Below are 16,150 nucleotides of genomic sequence, written 5' to 3'. Positions count from 1 at the left end.
GAGTGACGGTTGTCTCTGTCACTGAGACTGGTGTGCAGGCCATGCAGTGGAGCCCCCCTGGTCCGAGGGAGCCACTGAATAGGTCCTGGGGCCACAACAGCAGAGCCAGGCTGCTCAACGCCCCGGTTGTTGATCAGTGGGTCTAGGTCACCTCTCCCATCCCCCGGTAGGGGGCAAGGTGGTCACAATGAAGCACCACTCTGCAGCATGGGGGTGGTCGCTGGACTCAGTACACCACCTCCCCAAACCACTCCAGTACCCAGCAGAGCTGCAGTTGTTCACTCAGCGGTGGCGCTGCTCCCCCTGGCGTCTCCCTGGCTGCACTGCTCTATCTAAATACAGTGCAGAGGGACCTGGCTGCACCGCTCTATCTAAATACAGTGCAGAGGGACCTGGTTGCACCGCTCTATCTAAATACAGTGCAGAGGGACCTGGCTGCACCGCTCTATCTAAATACAGTGCAGAGGGACCTGCCTGCACCGCTCTATCTAAATACAGTGCAGAGGGACCTGGCTGCACCGCTCTATCTAAATACAGTGCAGAGGGACCTGGTTGCACCGCTCTATCTAAATACAGTGCAGAGGGACCTGGCTGCGCCGCTCTATCTAAATACAGTGCAGAGGGACCTGCCTGCACCGCTCAATCTAAATACAGTGCAGAGGGACCTGGCTGCACCGCTCTATCTAAATACAGTGCAGAGGGACCTGGTTGCACCGCTCTATCTAAATACAGTGCAGAGGGACCAGGCTGCACCGCTCTATCTAAATACAGTGCAGAGGGACCTGGCTGCACCGCTCTATCTAAATACAGTGCAGAGGGACCTGGCTGCACCGCTCTATCTAAATAAAGTGCAGAGGGACCTGGCTGCACCGCTCTATCTAAATACAGTGCAGAGGGTCCTGTCTGCACCGCTCTATCTAAATACAGTGCAGAGGGTCCTGTCTGCACTGCTCTATCTAAATACAGTGCAGAGGGACCTGGCTGCGCCGCTCTATCTAAATAAAGTGCAGAGGGACCTGGCTGCACCGCTCTATCTAAATACAGTGCAGAGGGTCCTGTCTGCACCGCTCTATCTAAATACAGTGCAGAGGGTCCTGTCTGCACTGCTCTATCTAAATACAGTGCAGAGGGACCTGGCTGCGCCGCTCTATCTAAATAAAGTGCAGAGGGACCTGGCTGCACCACTCTATCTAAATACAGTGCAGAGGGACCTGCCTGCACCGCTCTATCTAAATACAGTGCAGGGGGACCTGGCTGCACCGCTCTATCTAAATACAGTGCAGAGGGACCTGGCTGCACCGCTCTATCTAAATACAGTGCAGAGGGACCTGGCTGCACCGCTCTATCTAAATACAGTGCAGAGGGACCTGGCTGCGCCGCTCTATCTAAATACAGTGCAGAGGGACCTGCCTGCACCGCTCTATCTAAATACAGTGCAGGGGGACCTGGCTGCACCGCTCTATCTAAATACAGTGCAGAGGGACCTGGCTGCACCGCTCTATCTAAATACAGTGCAGAGGGACCTGGCTGCACCGCTCTATCTAAATACAGTGCAGAGGGACCTGGCTGCGCCGCTCTATCTAAATACAGTGCAGGGGGACCTGGCTGCACCGCTCTATCTAAATAAAGTGCAGAGGGACCTGGCTGCACCGCTCTATCTAAATACAGTGCAGAGGGACCTGGCTGCACCGCTCTATCTAAATACAGTGCAGAGGGACCAGGCTGCATCGCTCTATCTAAATACAGTGCAGAGGGACCTGGCTGCACCGCTCTATCTAAATACAGAGCAGAGGGACCTGGCTGCACCGCTCTATCTAAATACAGTGCAGAGGGACCTGGTTGCACCGCTCTATCTAAATACAGTGCAGAGGGACCTGGCTGCACCGCTCTATCTAAATACAGTGCAGAGGGACCTGGCTGCGCCGCTCTATCTAAATACAGTGCAGAGGGACCTGGCTGCACCGCTCTATCTAAATAAAGTGCAGAGGGACCTGGCTGCACCGCTCTATCTAAATACAGTGCAGAGGGTCCTGTCTGCACCGCTCTATCTAAATACAGTGCAGAGGGTCCTGTCTGCACCGCTCTATCTAAATACAGTGCAGAGGGACCTGGCTGCACCGCTCTATCTAAATACAGTGCAGAGGGTCCTGTCTGCACTGCTCTATCTAAATACAGTGCAGAGGGACCTGGCTGCACCGCTCTATCTAAATAAAGTGCATGGTTCGTTTTTTTTCCAATTTAAGTCTATTGTTATTTTCTATTTTCACGGTAGGCATTTTTACAAAAAGTACAGGACGGTATATCACTAACTATTTTTCAATCACAAGATGGCCGCACATTTTCCTCAAAACCACTTTATCAAATGAATACACTTTTGTAATTTTGTCCGAGTCTAATGCACTCCACAGTGACATCTCAACCGGCACTTCTGCCTCTGCACATCTCTATGGAAACAATGACAGATCATACACCCGCCCTCTTGCTCCGCCCACCAGCCTTGACTTCGTTCTCTTATTGGCGAGTCCTGCGGTCCTGAATGAAATTCCCTCTCCAGTGATTGGCGATGAGATCCCCGATTCCGGCTTGGTTGACGAGTAATGCTGCACCGCTCAATAAACTGGATCAAAAGTCAGTCAGGCGATCGGAGATTTGTTTAAGAGGATTATTCATAATAATATTACTTGCATCTGCGCACGAGTGTTGACTACGGTTTAGGATTAATGACGTACAGCACCAAAGGTAAAGGATCATTTATTGAATGCTAAGAATGATTAATGCGTAACGTGTTTCACGGTATATGAGTTATATTCTGCGACCAGCTTCTTGTTTTGAATCATGTTTTTAAACAAGAAGATGGTCGTATTTTGAGAACAATATTTTATATTTCTTTGGTTTACAAGTTTGCAAAGTGCAGTGTCACACAGGCCACTCATCACAGGACCGCACAGTTCCGACCGTGCTGTGTGTGTTAGATTATCCACGGGTCAGCGCACCGGCCTCTCTTCACTTTCTTTGGCGTTCACTGTTATGGTATATAACTAATGTTACAAATGTGTTTATATAAGGTAGTATTGTGTTTTTATATTTTTTGCACTACTTGTTGTGTGAATGTATTTAACGGTTATTAGCGTTTATTTAAGTTTCATTTCATGCATATACATGTAACCCGGCCCTTCCTGTTTTATTCATTGTAGCCCTAACACTAGTTAAGAACAGATTTAAATCTTTATTGGAATTCTCTCAGCTGGCTAGTCAAGAAAAGCCTGTCCCGTCTTTCTGCACCTATGCCAACTAAAGTCTGTAGTGAATCATGCTCCATGTATAACAAATCACATTACAAACCAATTGTAAGGTATATCACGCTTATTAGCAAAATAAAGCAGTCGGTGTCGTGGGAGTGTAGACCACTGTGATTTGGATAAAGTGGAGGACATACATTTTTTAAATTTGTTTTTAACTTGTAGTTTTAGAAAGAAACACATGTTATAGCACCCATTGTGAAAACATGATATCTGGTACATATACAGCATGTAGTTTGGCAAATCCTGCCATGATCTAGCCAACCAATTGCTTCCCCAATGGACTGACATTTGTAAGGCAATTATATTATGTTTGCATTCCTGTGTCAAGGAGCACACACAAGGGTTAGCAGAATTTAACCTTTATTGATTCTAATAATCAATAGTCACACTTTTACAGTTTAATCCTGATCATTAGACACAATAATGTGTTATTAGCAGTAATTAGTTGCCTAAACTCTGGGGGGCATCGGACACGGTGCTATTGTGTGTTTATGGTGGATCTTCAGTGCTTCTCAAATGCCTGTCTTGGATATCTTTCCTAAACATGTGTGGCTCTAAATCTTGTTTTTGCTAGTTTAGTTTCTCTTTGTGTCAGCAGTGTTCCAGCCGTCAGTCAGGTCCCCACACGCCACTCAGTTCCTTGTTTGTCTATCCTGTGAACAGCTTACCAATGTACTCATAACATCTGTTTAACCCTTCAATCTCTTTACATATTCTTTACAGCCAGTAACGTGCTTGACCCAGAGATCACTGCTCCGGTAAAATAGAACAATGAAACAATAAGGGCAGCAGTGTGGAGTAGTGGTTAGGGCTCTGGATACTTGACCGGAGGGTCGTGGGTTCAATCCCCGGTCGAGGACACTGCTGCTGTACCCTTGAGCAAGGTACTTTACCTAGATTGCTCCAGTAAAAAAACTGTATAAATGGGTAAAATATATGTAAAAATAATGTGATATCTTGTAACAATTGTAAGTCGCCCTGGATAAGGGCGTCTGCTAAGAAATAAATAATAGTAAGAGACTTTGTGAAAGTCAAGTAAAACAGAACACAATAGAGAACTTTCTTAACCTGGTGGCGGACCATAGATCATGATTTAAAATGGAAATACATACATGCCACATGTGCATCTTTCAAAACTGCACATTTGAGACCTATATAGTGAATGGAAATCCACTGTAGGTAAGATTTCTGGCTCTTTTGTGTTCATTAATTAATTAGGTCTCTGTCTCCCCAGGGCCCTGTCTTGACGATGCAGTTTTTCGGCCGGCTGGTGAACAACACCCTGTCATCGGTGTCTAATCTCTTCACAAACCCATACCGGGTGAGGGAGGTACTACTTTCGGACTATGCAGGGGGAACCTGTTCCCGGCTAGAGGAGGAGGGCAGGGTGGTGCTGTACAGAAACCCCTCGGCGCAGTCATGGGACTGTCTGCTCCTGAATCAGGACAGAACACAGACTATTGCACTACGGTAAGATAACAAAACAAATTCAACACCTGCCATAGCACTGTCAATAGGGTGCACACCATGGGGCTGATTCACCTGCTATAGCACTGTCAATAGCACAGCATGGGACTGATTCACCTGCTATAGCACTGTCAATAGGGTGCACACCATGGGACTGATTCACCTGCTATAGCACTTTCAATAGGGTGCACACCATGGGACTGATTCACCTGCTATAGCACTGTCAATAGGGTGCACACCATGGGACTGATTCACGTGCTATAGCACTTTCAATAGGGTGCACACCATGGGACTGATTCACCTACCATAGCACTGTCAATAGCGTGCACACCATGGGACTGATTCACCTGTCATAGCGCTGTCAATAGCACACCATGGGACTGATTCACCTGTCACAGCGCTGTCAATAGGGTGCACACCATGGGACTGATTCACCTGCCACAGCGCTGTCAATAGGGTGCACACCATGGGACTGATTCACCTGCTATAGCACTGTCAATAGGGTGCACACCATGGGACTGATTCACCTGCCACAGCACTGTAAATTGGGCGTGGGGTTTGTCTTTCTGAAATCTGGGCAGATCACAGTCCAAGAAGAATGACTTCCTGGGCCTGAGGTATTGATCGGCACATGTTTTTCATCCAGGTTATTCCAGGTTGGTTCGGAAGTCGACGCCAGGAATTGGTTCCCCCAGTATTCTCTGAAGCTCCGCCCCTTCTACGAGAGCTCCCAACTACCTCTGCGCATCGAGACTCTGCAGCAAATCACAGACTGTCTGAGGAACCACCCTGATTGGTCAGCAGCTCATATCGCTGTGGAAACCGGCTTGAGGGACTGCCTCAAACACAACTATGTCCTGAGGTGGGTGTGACTCTCGTACATTTGCAAAGCATTCTGGTATATCAGCCTGACGCAACAGAAAGTGCCCATATATCACACGCATATCTAGAGAACCGCTTATTCCATAATGTGGAAACTTGTTTAAGACTAATATCTATTAGAATCGCTAACGTGATAATATTTGGTTGACATTTTTTACCATATATTTTGGGGATTTGAGGAATCTGTCCATCTCATTATGTGGTATTTCCTGCTCATGTGTTTTTACATCGACTAGCGGTGTTGCAGGGGGACAGGTTAATGGTTGCACTCTAGTGTACCAGCTGTACTTGTAGAGAAGACATGTTTGAGAGCTCTATTGATGCCACAGGAGTGATTTAAATTTCAGAGTCCCTTGTATTTGACAGCTGAAACAGATCCAGTCTAATCAAGATGAAGCATGCATTACTTCAGATACATTTCTGACCCGTAGCAATCTGCTTTTTAAACCAGGGCAGTTAGAATTCTGTTTCATTCTGATCTTAATATTAAACACATTTAAACTTTATTTGTTATGACGGTGACCACAGAGATGACCTGTTATAACCAGAAGCACTGCAGTAGAGTTTAAAATAACTGAGTATGACATGAATGTGTTTGAGACTACATGTGTACAACACTAATGTGTGTGTGGAATACACTATGAATAAATAGTGAAGAAGCACAAATGCACTGAAGCAAAGTGCAATTAAACATGCTGTATTTCCCTGTGTTATTTGTAGTGTTTTCTTTCTCGTGGCTCTTGAAGAACTCTGTGGTCATCACTATGGCTCTTTCAGTTGATTTCCTGTCCCTGGTAAAGCCTGCTTCTCTCCCCCTGCCCCTCTCAGCCAGATTAACAGTCGGGACGGGGTGGAGGGCTGCACCCCTCTTCACCTGGCCTGCAGGAAGGAGGACCCCCAGTGTGTGCGGGAGCTGCTGGAGGACTGCCAGGCCAAGCTGGACGTAGTGGACAAGAACGCGGAGACGCCCTTCCACTATGCAGCACGGCAGGACAGCTTCCAGCTCATGGAGGTACTGCACCTGCCTCAGCGCTTCCATTGCATCAGAGCCACCGGGGGCTGCGTCAACACACATACTGGCCGGATTCACCACGCAAGGATGGAAATAAGACTCCCATTGCATAGCAGTCTGATCCATTCCTGGTTTTATAATGAGTTTAATAAGAAACACCTGAGCTTGTTACTCATACACTGGGGCTAGTCAAGCTTGTAGTAAAACCTGGAATGGTGGAAACTGCTGTGCAATAGGAGTCTTATTTCCATCCCTGATGTCAGGATTTGAGCTGATTTCACGTTAAAGAGCAAGTAAATTAATTTGTCATTTTGATAGAATTTTAATTTTTTTGATGTTTGCAATCATTCTAAGCAGTTCTAGGTTGCTCGTATGTTGATGCTCATTTGCTCATGTAAGTCTGCCACTCTCTTGCTTTGAGCTTGGCTGAAAATCCGAAGTGCCTGGACTGAACAGCCCCCCTCATTCCTTTCCAATTCAGTAGACAGTATTCTTGAGAGGATTTAAGACCGTACTCCGGTTGTGTTTAGCCAGTTTTTGGGACTTCAGGCACAGTTTGTCCAGGCTACAGATACAGTAAACCCTGCCTAATCCAGCATCGACTGGGACCAGAACATTGTGCTGGATTACAGAGGTACAGTAACATCTAATATTGTACCCCCAAGGTATCAATGAGAAACTGTTTGAACACTTTGAAAAACAGACACAGGCAGTAGAAGTGCTGTGCAGGTACAGTGTACCAGTCATTTATGAATTGTATTACTTTTTATTTACTAATTATACTTTTAGAAAAGGAAACACACATGACTCAGTCAGGTTTCCATTGAAGCAGACAGGACTTCCACATCATCATGCCGGATTCCAGAATAGACAGATTCCGGATTGTAGAGGGGCTCAGACCATTCATTCCAACAGGGATTTGTTCAGGACCTGTAAATTATGCTGAATTCTACAGAATGCTGGTTTATAGAGGGGCTGGATTGGACGGGTTTGTATCTGTGTAGCTGACCCTGCTGCCTGTGTCTCTCCTGGGTGATGCTGGATTGGACAGGTTTGTATCTGTGTAGCTGAGCCTGCTGCCTGTGTCTCTCCTGGGTGATGCTGGATTGGACAGGTTTGTATCTGTGTAGCTGACCCCCCTGTGTCTCTCCTGGGTGATGCTGGATTGGACAGGTTTGTATCTGTGTAGCTGACCCCCCTGTGTCTCTCCTTGGTGATGCTGGATTGGACAGGTTTGTATCTGTGTAGCTGACCCCCCTGTGTCTCTCCTGGGTGATGCTGGATTGGACAGGTTTGTATCTGTGTAGCTGACCCCCCTGTTTCTCTCCTGGGTGATGCTGGATTGGACAGGTTTGTATCTGTGTAGCTGACCCCCCTGTGTCTCTCCTGGGTGATGCTGGATTGGACAGGTTTGTATCTGTGTAGCTGACCCCCCTGTGTCTCTCCTGGGTGTTGCAGCTCCTGTGTAAGCACTCCTCTGGGGGAGGGGTGAACAAGCTGAGCAGCAGTGGAGAGACAGCCCTGCACATTGCCTGCCGTCTGGGAAAGACAGAGACCGTCCGGGCTGTCCTTCAGAGCGGGGCGCGCTGCGACATCATCGGAGGGCAGGGCTACCCCATCCACACCGCCCTCAAGTACTCTGAGAAGAGGTGTGCACACTGTTCCCAAAGCTGCTATTAGGATAGCTTAACTGTGAAACCCTCAATAGTGATCATGTGAGAAATACTTAGAGATTTCTTTTAGTATTAAAGTGTTACAGAACACCCTGCAAAGATCATAAGATGGGCATCCCGTTGCCTTTGCTGTGCCCCGTTTTGTCCATGTCAGTGTTCTATTTATTTATTTTTTTTAACTTCTTGATGACTTTTTAAAAATTAATTCACATCATGCGTCATGAATCAACTGGGCAATATATTTCTTGACGTTTACTTGGGAACGTTTGCCAGGAGAAAAAAATGTCTTAAGAATCGCAGTGTGTCCAGATCGTGCCCCCTCCTGCAACAATGGTGGTTTTCTGTTCCACTGATTTTACAATCAGCACCATCACTGTTGCAGGAGGGAGCATGAACTGGATACACTGCAATGTTTAGAAGAAAAAAAAATTCTAGCAAATATTCCTGAGTAAAAGTTGGAAAAAGTAATTCCCTAGTTTATTTAGCCTTGATGTGTGAATACAAAAATATCAAACCCATGTTTATCAGGCACAGTAAGTCGTGTTTCAGGTACAGTAAGTAGTGTGTCAGGCACAGTAAGTAGTGTGTCAGGTACAGTAAGTCGTGTTTCAGGCACAGTAAGTCGTGTTTCAGGCACAGTAAGTCGTGTTTCAGGCACAGTAAGTCGTGTTTCAGGCACAGTAAGTCGTGTTTCAGGCACAGTAAGTCGTGTTTCAGGCACAGTAAGTCGTGTTTCAGGCACAGTAAGTCGTGTTTCAGGCACAGTAAGTCGTGTTTCAGGTACAGTAAGCAGCATTTCAGGCACAGTAAGCAGTGTTTCAGGCACAGTAAGCAGCGTTTCAGGCACAGTAAGTAGCGTTTCAGGCACAGTAAGTAGCGTTTCAGGCACAGTAAGTAGCGTTTCAGGCACAGTAAGTAGCGTTTCAGGCACAGTAAGCAGCGTTTCAGGCACAGTAAGCAGCGTTTCAGGCACAGTAAGTAGCGTTTCAGGCACAGTAAGTAGCGTTTCAGGCACAGTAAGTAGCGTTTCAGGCACAGTAAGTAGCGTTTCAGGCACAGTAAGTAGCGTTTCAGGCACAGTAAGTAGCGTTTCAGGCACAGTAAGTAGCGTTTCAGGCACAGTAAGCAGCGTTTCAGGCACAGTAAGCAGCGTTTCAGGCACAGTAAGTAGCGTTTCAGGCACAGTAAGCAGCGTTTCAGGCACAGTAAGCAGCGTTTCAGGTACAGTAAGTAGCGTTTCAGGCACAGTAAGTAGCGTTTCAGGCACAGTAAGTAGCGTTTCAGGCACAGTATGTAGCGTTTCAGGCACAGTAAGTAGCGTTTCAGGTACAGTAAGTAGCGTTTCAGGCACAGTAAGTAGCGTTTCAGACACAGTAAGTAGCGTTTCAGGCACAGTAAGTAGCGTTTCAGGCACAGTAAGCAGCGTTTCAGGCACAGTAAGCAGCGTTTCAGGCACAGTAAGCAGCGTTTCAGGTACAGTAAGTAGCGTTTCAGGCACAGTAAGTAGCGTTTCAGGCACAGTAAGTAGTGTTTCAGGCACAGTATGTAGTGTTTCAGGCACAGTAAGTAGCGTTTCAGGTACAGTAAGTAGTGTTTCAGGCACAGTAAGTAGTGTTTCAGGCACAGTAAGTAGCGTTTCAGGTACAGTAAGTAGTGTTTCAGGCACAGTAAGTAGTGTTTCAGGCAAAAAAGTAGGACTTTTAAGAACATGTCTTTACGTAAGATGTTTTTTTAACCTGAAAACTTTTTACAGTTTGCTCTACTTTTGATTCCACATCAAAACGTTGTCTGCTTTTATAACTGTGTTTCTGTTTAGTACAACTGTATATCTTTAGATTGTGTGTTTAAGGCGAATGTTTGTATAGATCTTTGAGAAGAGCAAAAATATGGGGTCACCATTCGTTTTTGCCCAATCATGTACCACTGTAACTGTGGCAACAGTGAGTCGGAAACTGGGAAACAGTTTGAGAAGAGGACAGACAACCTGACTTCAGAAATACGTTTATTTGTCATTAGTCTGTAAGACACATCTAAGGAGTGTGATAAGCACCCTGCTCACTGATCTCTCTCTCTCTCTCTCTCTCTCTCTCTCTCTCTCTCTCTCTCGCTAGCTGTGTGGAGGCAATACTGGATTCTGACCCTAACCAGCTTTGCTCTGAAGATCCCCGCTACGGAGGGACCCCCTTGCACTGGACAAAGACCCAAGAGGTAAGAACAGAGCAGAGCAATCCAACCATTATAAACACTGTCTTAACATATCCATCCACACCATTATAAACCCTGTCCTAAACATAGCAGCCACACCATTAATAACCCTGTCCTAAACCTAGCAACCACACCATTATAAACCCTGTCTTAAAAGCTACCTGCTTATGTCGTATTAACACCAGCAACCTTTCAGTATGTTAGTAACATGCACTGCCTTGCTGCTTCAGTTGGACCTGTACTTTAATGTGGGGTTGGGTCACCGTTTACCCTGATCACTGTCTTGACACGGCACAGACTCCATAAGGTGCTGGAAGGTGTCTCGAGGGATCATAATTCATTTAGTTATTAATATTTCAAACCTAAAGAGGCAGGCAGAGGATTGTTCCAGTTCATCCCAGACATGCTCATTTGGATTATGATCCAGGGATGTTCGTGGAAGATGTCTGATTTTCTGTCGTGCTCCTCAGTTCTGGCACAGTGGATTGGTGCATTATCGTCTGGATAGTAACCATCGTTGTCAGAATACACAAAGATCCCATAGTAAAAGCAAATCAAAGTGTGATAGCACGGTGGAAGCATGGTAAAGCATAGGGAAGCATTGTAAAGCATAGAGAGGTCTGGTAAAGCATAGGGAAGCATTGTAAAGCACAGAGAGGTCTGGTAAAGCATAGGGAAGCATTGTAAAGCACAGACAGGTCTGGTAAAGCATAGGGAAGCATTGTAAAGCATAGAGAGGTCTGGTAAAGCATAGGGAAGCATTGTAAAGCACAGAGAGGTCTGGTAAAGCATAGGGAAGCATTGTAAAGCATAGAGAGGTCTGGTAAAGCATAGGGAAGCATTGTAAAGCACAGAGAGGTCTGGTAAAGCACAGAGAGGTGTGGTAAAGCATAGGGAAGCATTGTAAAGCACAGAGAGGTGTGGTAAAGCATAGGGAAGCATTGTAAAGCACAGAGAGGTATGGTAAAACATAGGGAAGCACTGTAAAGCACAGAAAGACACGGTAAAGCATATTAATAAACATGGCAAACCAGAGTAAACTATAATGAATGCATGGAAAACACATGAGAACACTGTGGTAAACTATAGGCCTACAGGCTATAGCAGTCCTTCCTGGCCTTCCTGAGTAATGGATAGGACCGAGGGCATACCAGGAGAACATGCCCCACACCAGGGCGATGCTGAATGCAATGTGGGTAGACAGACAGACAGACAGACAGGAGTGCTGGGTGCTGTGTGACCGCTGCCTGCTCTTCTCTCCTCAGCTGTGCCGCTTGCTGATTGCGAGGGGATGCAATGTGAACTACCTGAGCCAGAGTGGAGAGACGCCGCTGCACATCATGGTGAGGAGGAAGAGGTTTGGCGCGGCCATGGTCCTGCTGACCCACGGAGCGCAGAGCAACGCCAAGGGAGAGAACGGAGACACCCCCCTGCACCTCGCCATGAAGGTACAGGACAGAGATATGAGAACCCATGAGAGAGTACACCCACACAGAGTGACCCCACGAGAGAGTACACCCACACAGAGTGACCCCACGAGAGAGTACACCCACATAGTGACCCCCACGAGAGAGTACGCCCACACAGAGTGACCCCCACGAGAGAGTACGCCCACACAGAGTGACCCCCACGAGAGAGTACGCCCACACAGAGTGACCCCCACGAGAGAGTACGCCCACACAGTGACCCCACGAGAGAGCACGCCCACACAGAGTGACCCCACGAGAGAGCACGCCCACACAGAGTGACCCCACGAGAGAGCACGCCCTCACAGAGTGACCCCACGAGAGAGCACGCCCTCACAGAGTGACCCCACGAGAGAGCACGCCCTCACAGAGTGACCCCACGAGAAAGCACGCCCTCACAGAGTGACCCCACGAGAGAGTACGCCCTCACAGAGTGACCCCACGAGAGAGCACGCCCTCACAGAGTGACCCCACGAGAGAGCACGCCCACACAGTGTGACCCCACGAGAGAATACACCCACAGAGGGATGTGATGTTGATAAAATGTATTAGAGTACAAAGTATCTTTGTGGGAGCGGAGTGCAGTCATCAGATACCCGTCATAAATTGATCCAGAGTTCTGGGCACCTGCCTCTTTTATACCGTGAACGTTGTTTGTATCTCGTCTCCAGCTGCTGCCTGACACGATCACACTTCCTCTTGATCAGTTCTCTCCCTGCAGCCACAGAGCCGGCCTAGACTAGCTCTTACCTGCCGTCTCGCACGTACTTGCATTTATTTGTATATTTTAGAACTTCCTGTGTTGACCGCATCCTTAAGTTCAAACAAGTAGACAGACAGAAGTATGCTAACATAGCAACATAGAACATGACAATCAATATTTCATCTCGTGACGTTGCTATTAAAAAATCAGATGTTTAACTTTTCTCTCCTATAAATTGAAATGAGTGTCTCTGATTACCTGGGTTTTTAAAAAGAGTTGGTATCTTCAAATATCATTTCCTCTTAATGTCCCCTTACCTTTTTATGAAGCTTGCAGTCATTGAGTTTTTTTTTTTTTTACTGCAATTATTAAAATGTAGCGTGTTTTTAATTTAATTCATAAGTCTGTGCTGAGGTTAGTGGACTATGAGCTGCTCTTCAGTTCTGGTTGTCTGTCATAGACATATTAACTGTAGGGTTTTATTGTACAGTACAACCTCGCTAGAATGAACCTGTCTGGGTCCAAGCCTTTTGTTCGTTATGTCAAGGGGTTTGTTATAGTGAAAGGACAATCAGAATGAATGATAAACTGTTGGAGTAAGTTAATGAGATGATATTGTGAATACAAGTAGAATTTCATGTACCTGTTCGTCTCGTGTATGCAGTATTCTGCCTTTGCTTTATCCAATTCGTTAAAGAATTAAAACGCGGTACAAAAAGCAAAAATCCCAAATTGGAGCTGAACTTTTATTCAAAATCAATCTGACATGAATCAGCAGTGTGCAGCAGTGTGGGGTAGTGGTTAGGGCTCTGGACTCTTGACCGGAGGGTTGTGGTTTCAATCCCCAGTGGGGGACACTGCTGTTGTACCCTTGAGCAAGGTACTTTACCTAGATTGCTCCAGTAAAAACCCAACTGTATAAATGGGTAATTGTATGTAAAAATAATGTGATATCTGTATAATGTGAAATAATGTATAATGTGATATCTTGTAACAATTGTAAGTCGCCCTGGATAAGGGCGTCTGCTAAGAAATAAATAATAATAATAATAATAATCAAAGTGCACCAAATCTTAATCCAACGTGCAAGAATCCCAAACTGAGTTTTTATTCGTAATAGGTCAGCAGTGTGGAGTAGTGGTTAGGGCTCTGGACTCTTGACCGGAGGGTCGTGGGTTCAATCCCAGGTGGGGGACACTGCTGCTGTACTCTTGAGCAAGGTACTTTACCTAGATTGCTCCAGTAAAAAAAACAAAAAAACAACTGTATAAATGGGTAATTGTATGTAAAAATAATGTGTAAAAAACAATGTAATTTTATGTTAAAATAATGTGATATCTTATAACAATTGTAAGTCGCCCTGGATAAGTGCGTCTGCTAAGAAATAAATAAATAATAATAATAATAATAATAATAATCAACCCGACATGAAAGGTTCGTCTCTTGGTTGCTTCTCTGACTAATGCCCTTCTTACCTGGTCACCGAGTTTTGGTGGACGGCCTTCTCTAGGCAGAGTCGCGGTTGTGTCATATTCTTTCCATTTTTAATAATGGATTTAACAGTGCTCCGGGGGATGTTCAAAGTTTGGGATATTTTTTTATAACCCAACCCTGATTGGTGCAGCTCCACAACTTTATCCCAGACTTGTTTTGATAGCTCATTGGTCTTCATGATGCTGTTTGTTTAGATATGCTCTCTAACAAACTCTGGGGCCTTTCAGAAACAGGTGTATTTATATATTTATGTATTTATATATTTATATTTATATCTGAGATCATGTGACACTTTAATTGCACACAGGTGGACTCCATTCAACTAATTATGTGACTTCTGAAGGCAATTGGCTGCACCAGAGCTTATTTAGGGGTGTTACAGCAAAGGGGGTGAATACTTATGCAATCAAGACTTTTCAGTTTTTTATTTGTAAATAATTTTGAAAAATATGTAGATTTTTCCCCCACTTTGACATTATGGACTATTTTGTGTAGATCAGTAACAAAAAATCCTGATTAAATCCATTTTAATTCCAGGTTGTAAAACTACAAAATGTGGAAAAGTCCAAGGGGGGTGAATACTTATGCAAGGCACTGTATATATATATTAAGCAACAGCGCCATCTAGTGATCAGCCACTATGGTCACATTTCCTTTTGTTTTGCTGGCAGTACGCGAATTTGCCCTGGGTAGTGCACTGAGGTCTGTTTCCAGAAAAAAAAAGCATGATCCAATACTAGGGATGTGCTGATACTCTTAATTGTCTTGAAGATGTATTTACCGGCAGGTATTAATGTGTTTCAAAACAAGAAAAGCTGTCCTTCCTTACCTTTACAATTGAGTACCAATCAATGGTAATTAAGTTCTGCACTGAGTGTTTTAAAAGTGGATTGGAAGCGGATTTCTCTCATCAGGGGTGCTGACGTTTGTACTGCTGTAGCGAGGCTGTAAACTGAACGAATACTTCTGAAGGCAATTACAAGTGTGAGTATCAGCACACTCGTACCTAAAACCACCGCCGGCAGTCATGATGACGGTTACATTTTAAACAACATCAATATTAAAATGAAAGACAAACTATCGGAATAAACGCAAACGTTTCATTCAAGCACATCATATCAAACATCTGCACAGCCAAAACATTGTATTTTAAATGAACAATTAAACATAAAAGGGTTTATTTTCTAACTTACCACATATAAAGCACTACTTCAAAAAAATGAAAAACTATAATAAAATAAACATTTCAAAAGAAACTAGGTAGATGTACATACAAAACTGTGGAAACGAATGTATTTAATTTAAAACAAAAGTAACATATGTTTCTCTTGCGTGTGTCACTCGGTGCAGCACTGAATCCAGTTTGATCAGCAGCAGCCTGCTGCTTTGCAGTTTTCTGATCGAAATGTTTCTGCCGAAGCGCTGTTGCTAGCTTCAAGATGAAATCTCTCCTACTGATGTTTTCCTCGGTGCATTCCTTGTACAAAACACTCGAAAGAATTGATGGCTGCCAGGTCCAGTAGAGATAACAACAGACTTGTATATAAAATATAATAGAATATTGTAGGTTATATTCAAAACATGTACTGTAAAAGGCAGTCAAAATGACTGATCTTGCGGTTCTAGGGGGGATTATAACCTTTTATTTATTTTTGCGATCCTGCCTTTCAAATGCCGTCAGGGTATTACTATTTAATACATGTATTTAGGAAGTCAAGAGAGTACACCCACACAGAGTGACCCCACGAGAGAGTACGCCCACACAGAGTGACCCCACGAGAGAGTACGCCCACACAGAGCGACCCCACGAGAGAGTACGCCCACACAGAGCGACCCCACGAGAGAGTACGCCCACACAGAGCGACCCCACGAGAGAGTACGCCCACACAGAGCGACCCCACGAGAGAGTACGCCCACACAGAGCGACCCCACGAGAGAGTACGCCC

At 45.2% G+C, this 16,150-nt stretch overlaps 1 protein-coding gene across 4 annotated transcripts in view; it reads left to right on the top strand.

The window, feature by feature from the left end:
* Positions 1-2,576: 2,576 nt before the first annotated feature.
* Positions 2,577-16,150, top strand: part of LOC117433087 (85/88 kDa calcium-independent phospholipase A2) — a 39,410-nt gene continuing 25,836 nt past the window's right edge. The window contains exons 1-8 of one of the 4 annotated variants that reach the window (XM_059016176.1): positions 2,578-2,739; positions 4,026-4,186; positions 4,537-4,772; positions 5,416-5,631; positions 6,480-6,663; positions 8,122-8,312; positions 10,448-10,544; positions 11,807-11,989. In XM_059016176.1, coding sequence (XP_058872159.1) covers positions 4,552-4,772; positions 5,416-5,631; positions 6,480-6,663; positions 8,122-8,312; positions 10,448-10,544; positions 11,807-11,989 — 1,092 coding nt within the window. In that variant the 5' untranslated portion in view covers positions 2,578-2,739; positions 4,026-4,186; positions 4,537-4,551. Of the gene's footprint in view, positions 2,740-4,025; positions 4,187-4,536; positions 4,773-5,415; positions 5,632-6,479; positions 6,664-8,121; positions 8,313-10,447; positions 10,545-11,806; positions 11,990-16,150 lie in introns of all 4 variants that reach the window. The other 3 variants (XM_059016178.1, XM_059016175.1, XM_059016177.1) reach the window with 3 other exon arrangements.

The sequence above is a fragment of the Acipenser ruthenus genome, chromosome 52 (genome assembly GCF_902713425.1).
Source record: "Acipenser ruthenus chromosome 52, fAciRut3.2 maternal haplotype, whole genome shotgun sequence".
Lineage (NCBI taxonomy): Eukaryota > Metazoa > Chordata > Actinopteri > Acipenseriformes > Acipenseridae > Acipenser > Acipenser ruthenus.
Note: the sequence above shows the minus strand (reverse complement) of the source record. Positions and strands in the feature narration are given on the sequence as shown.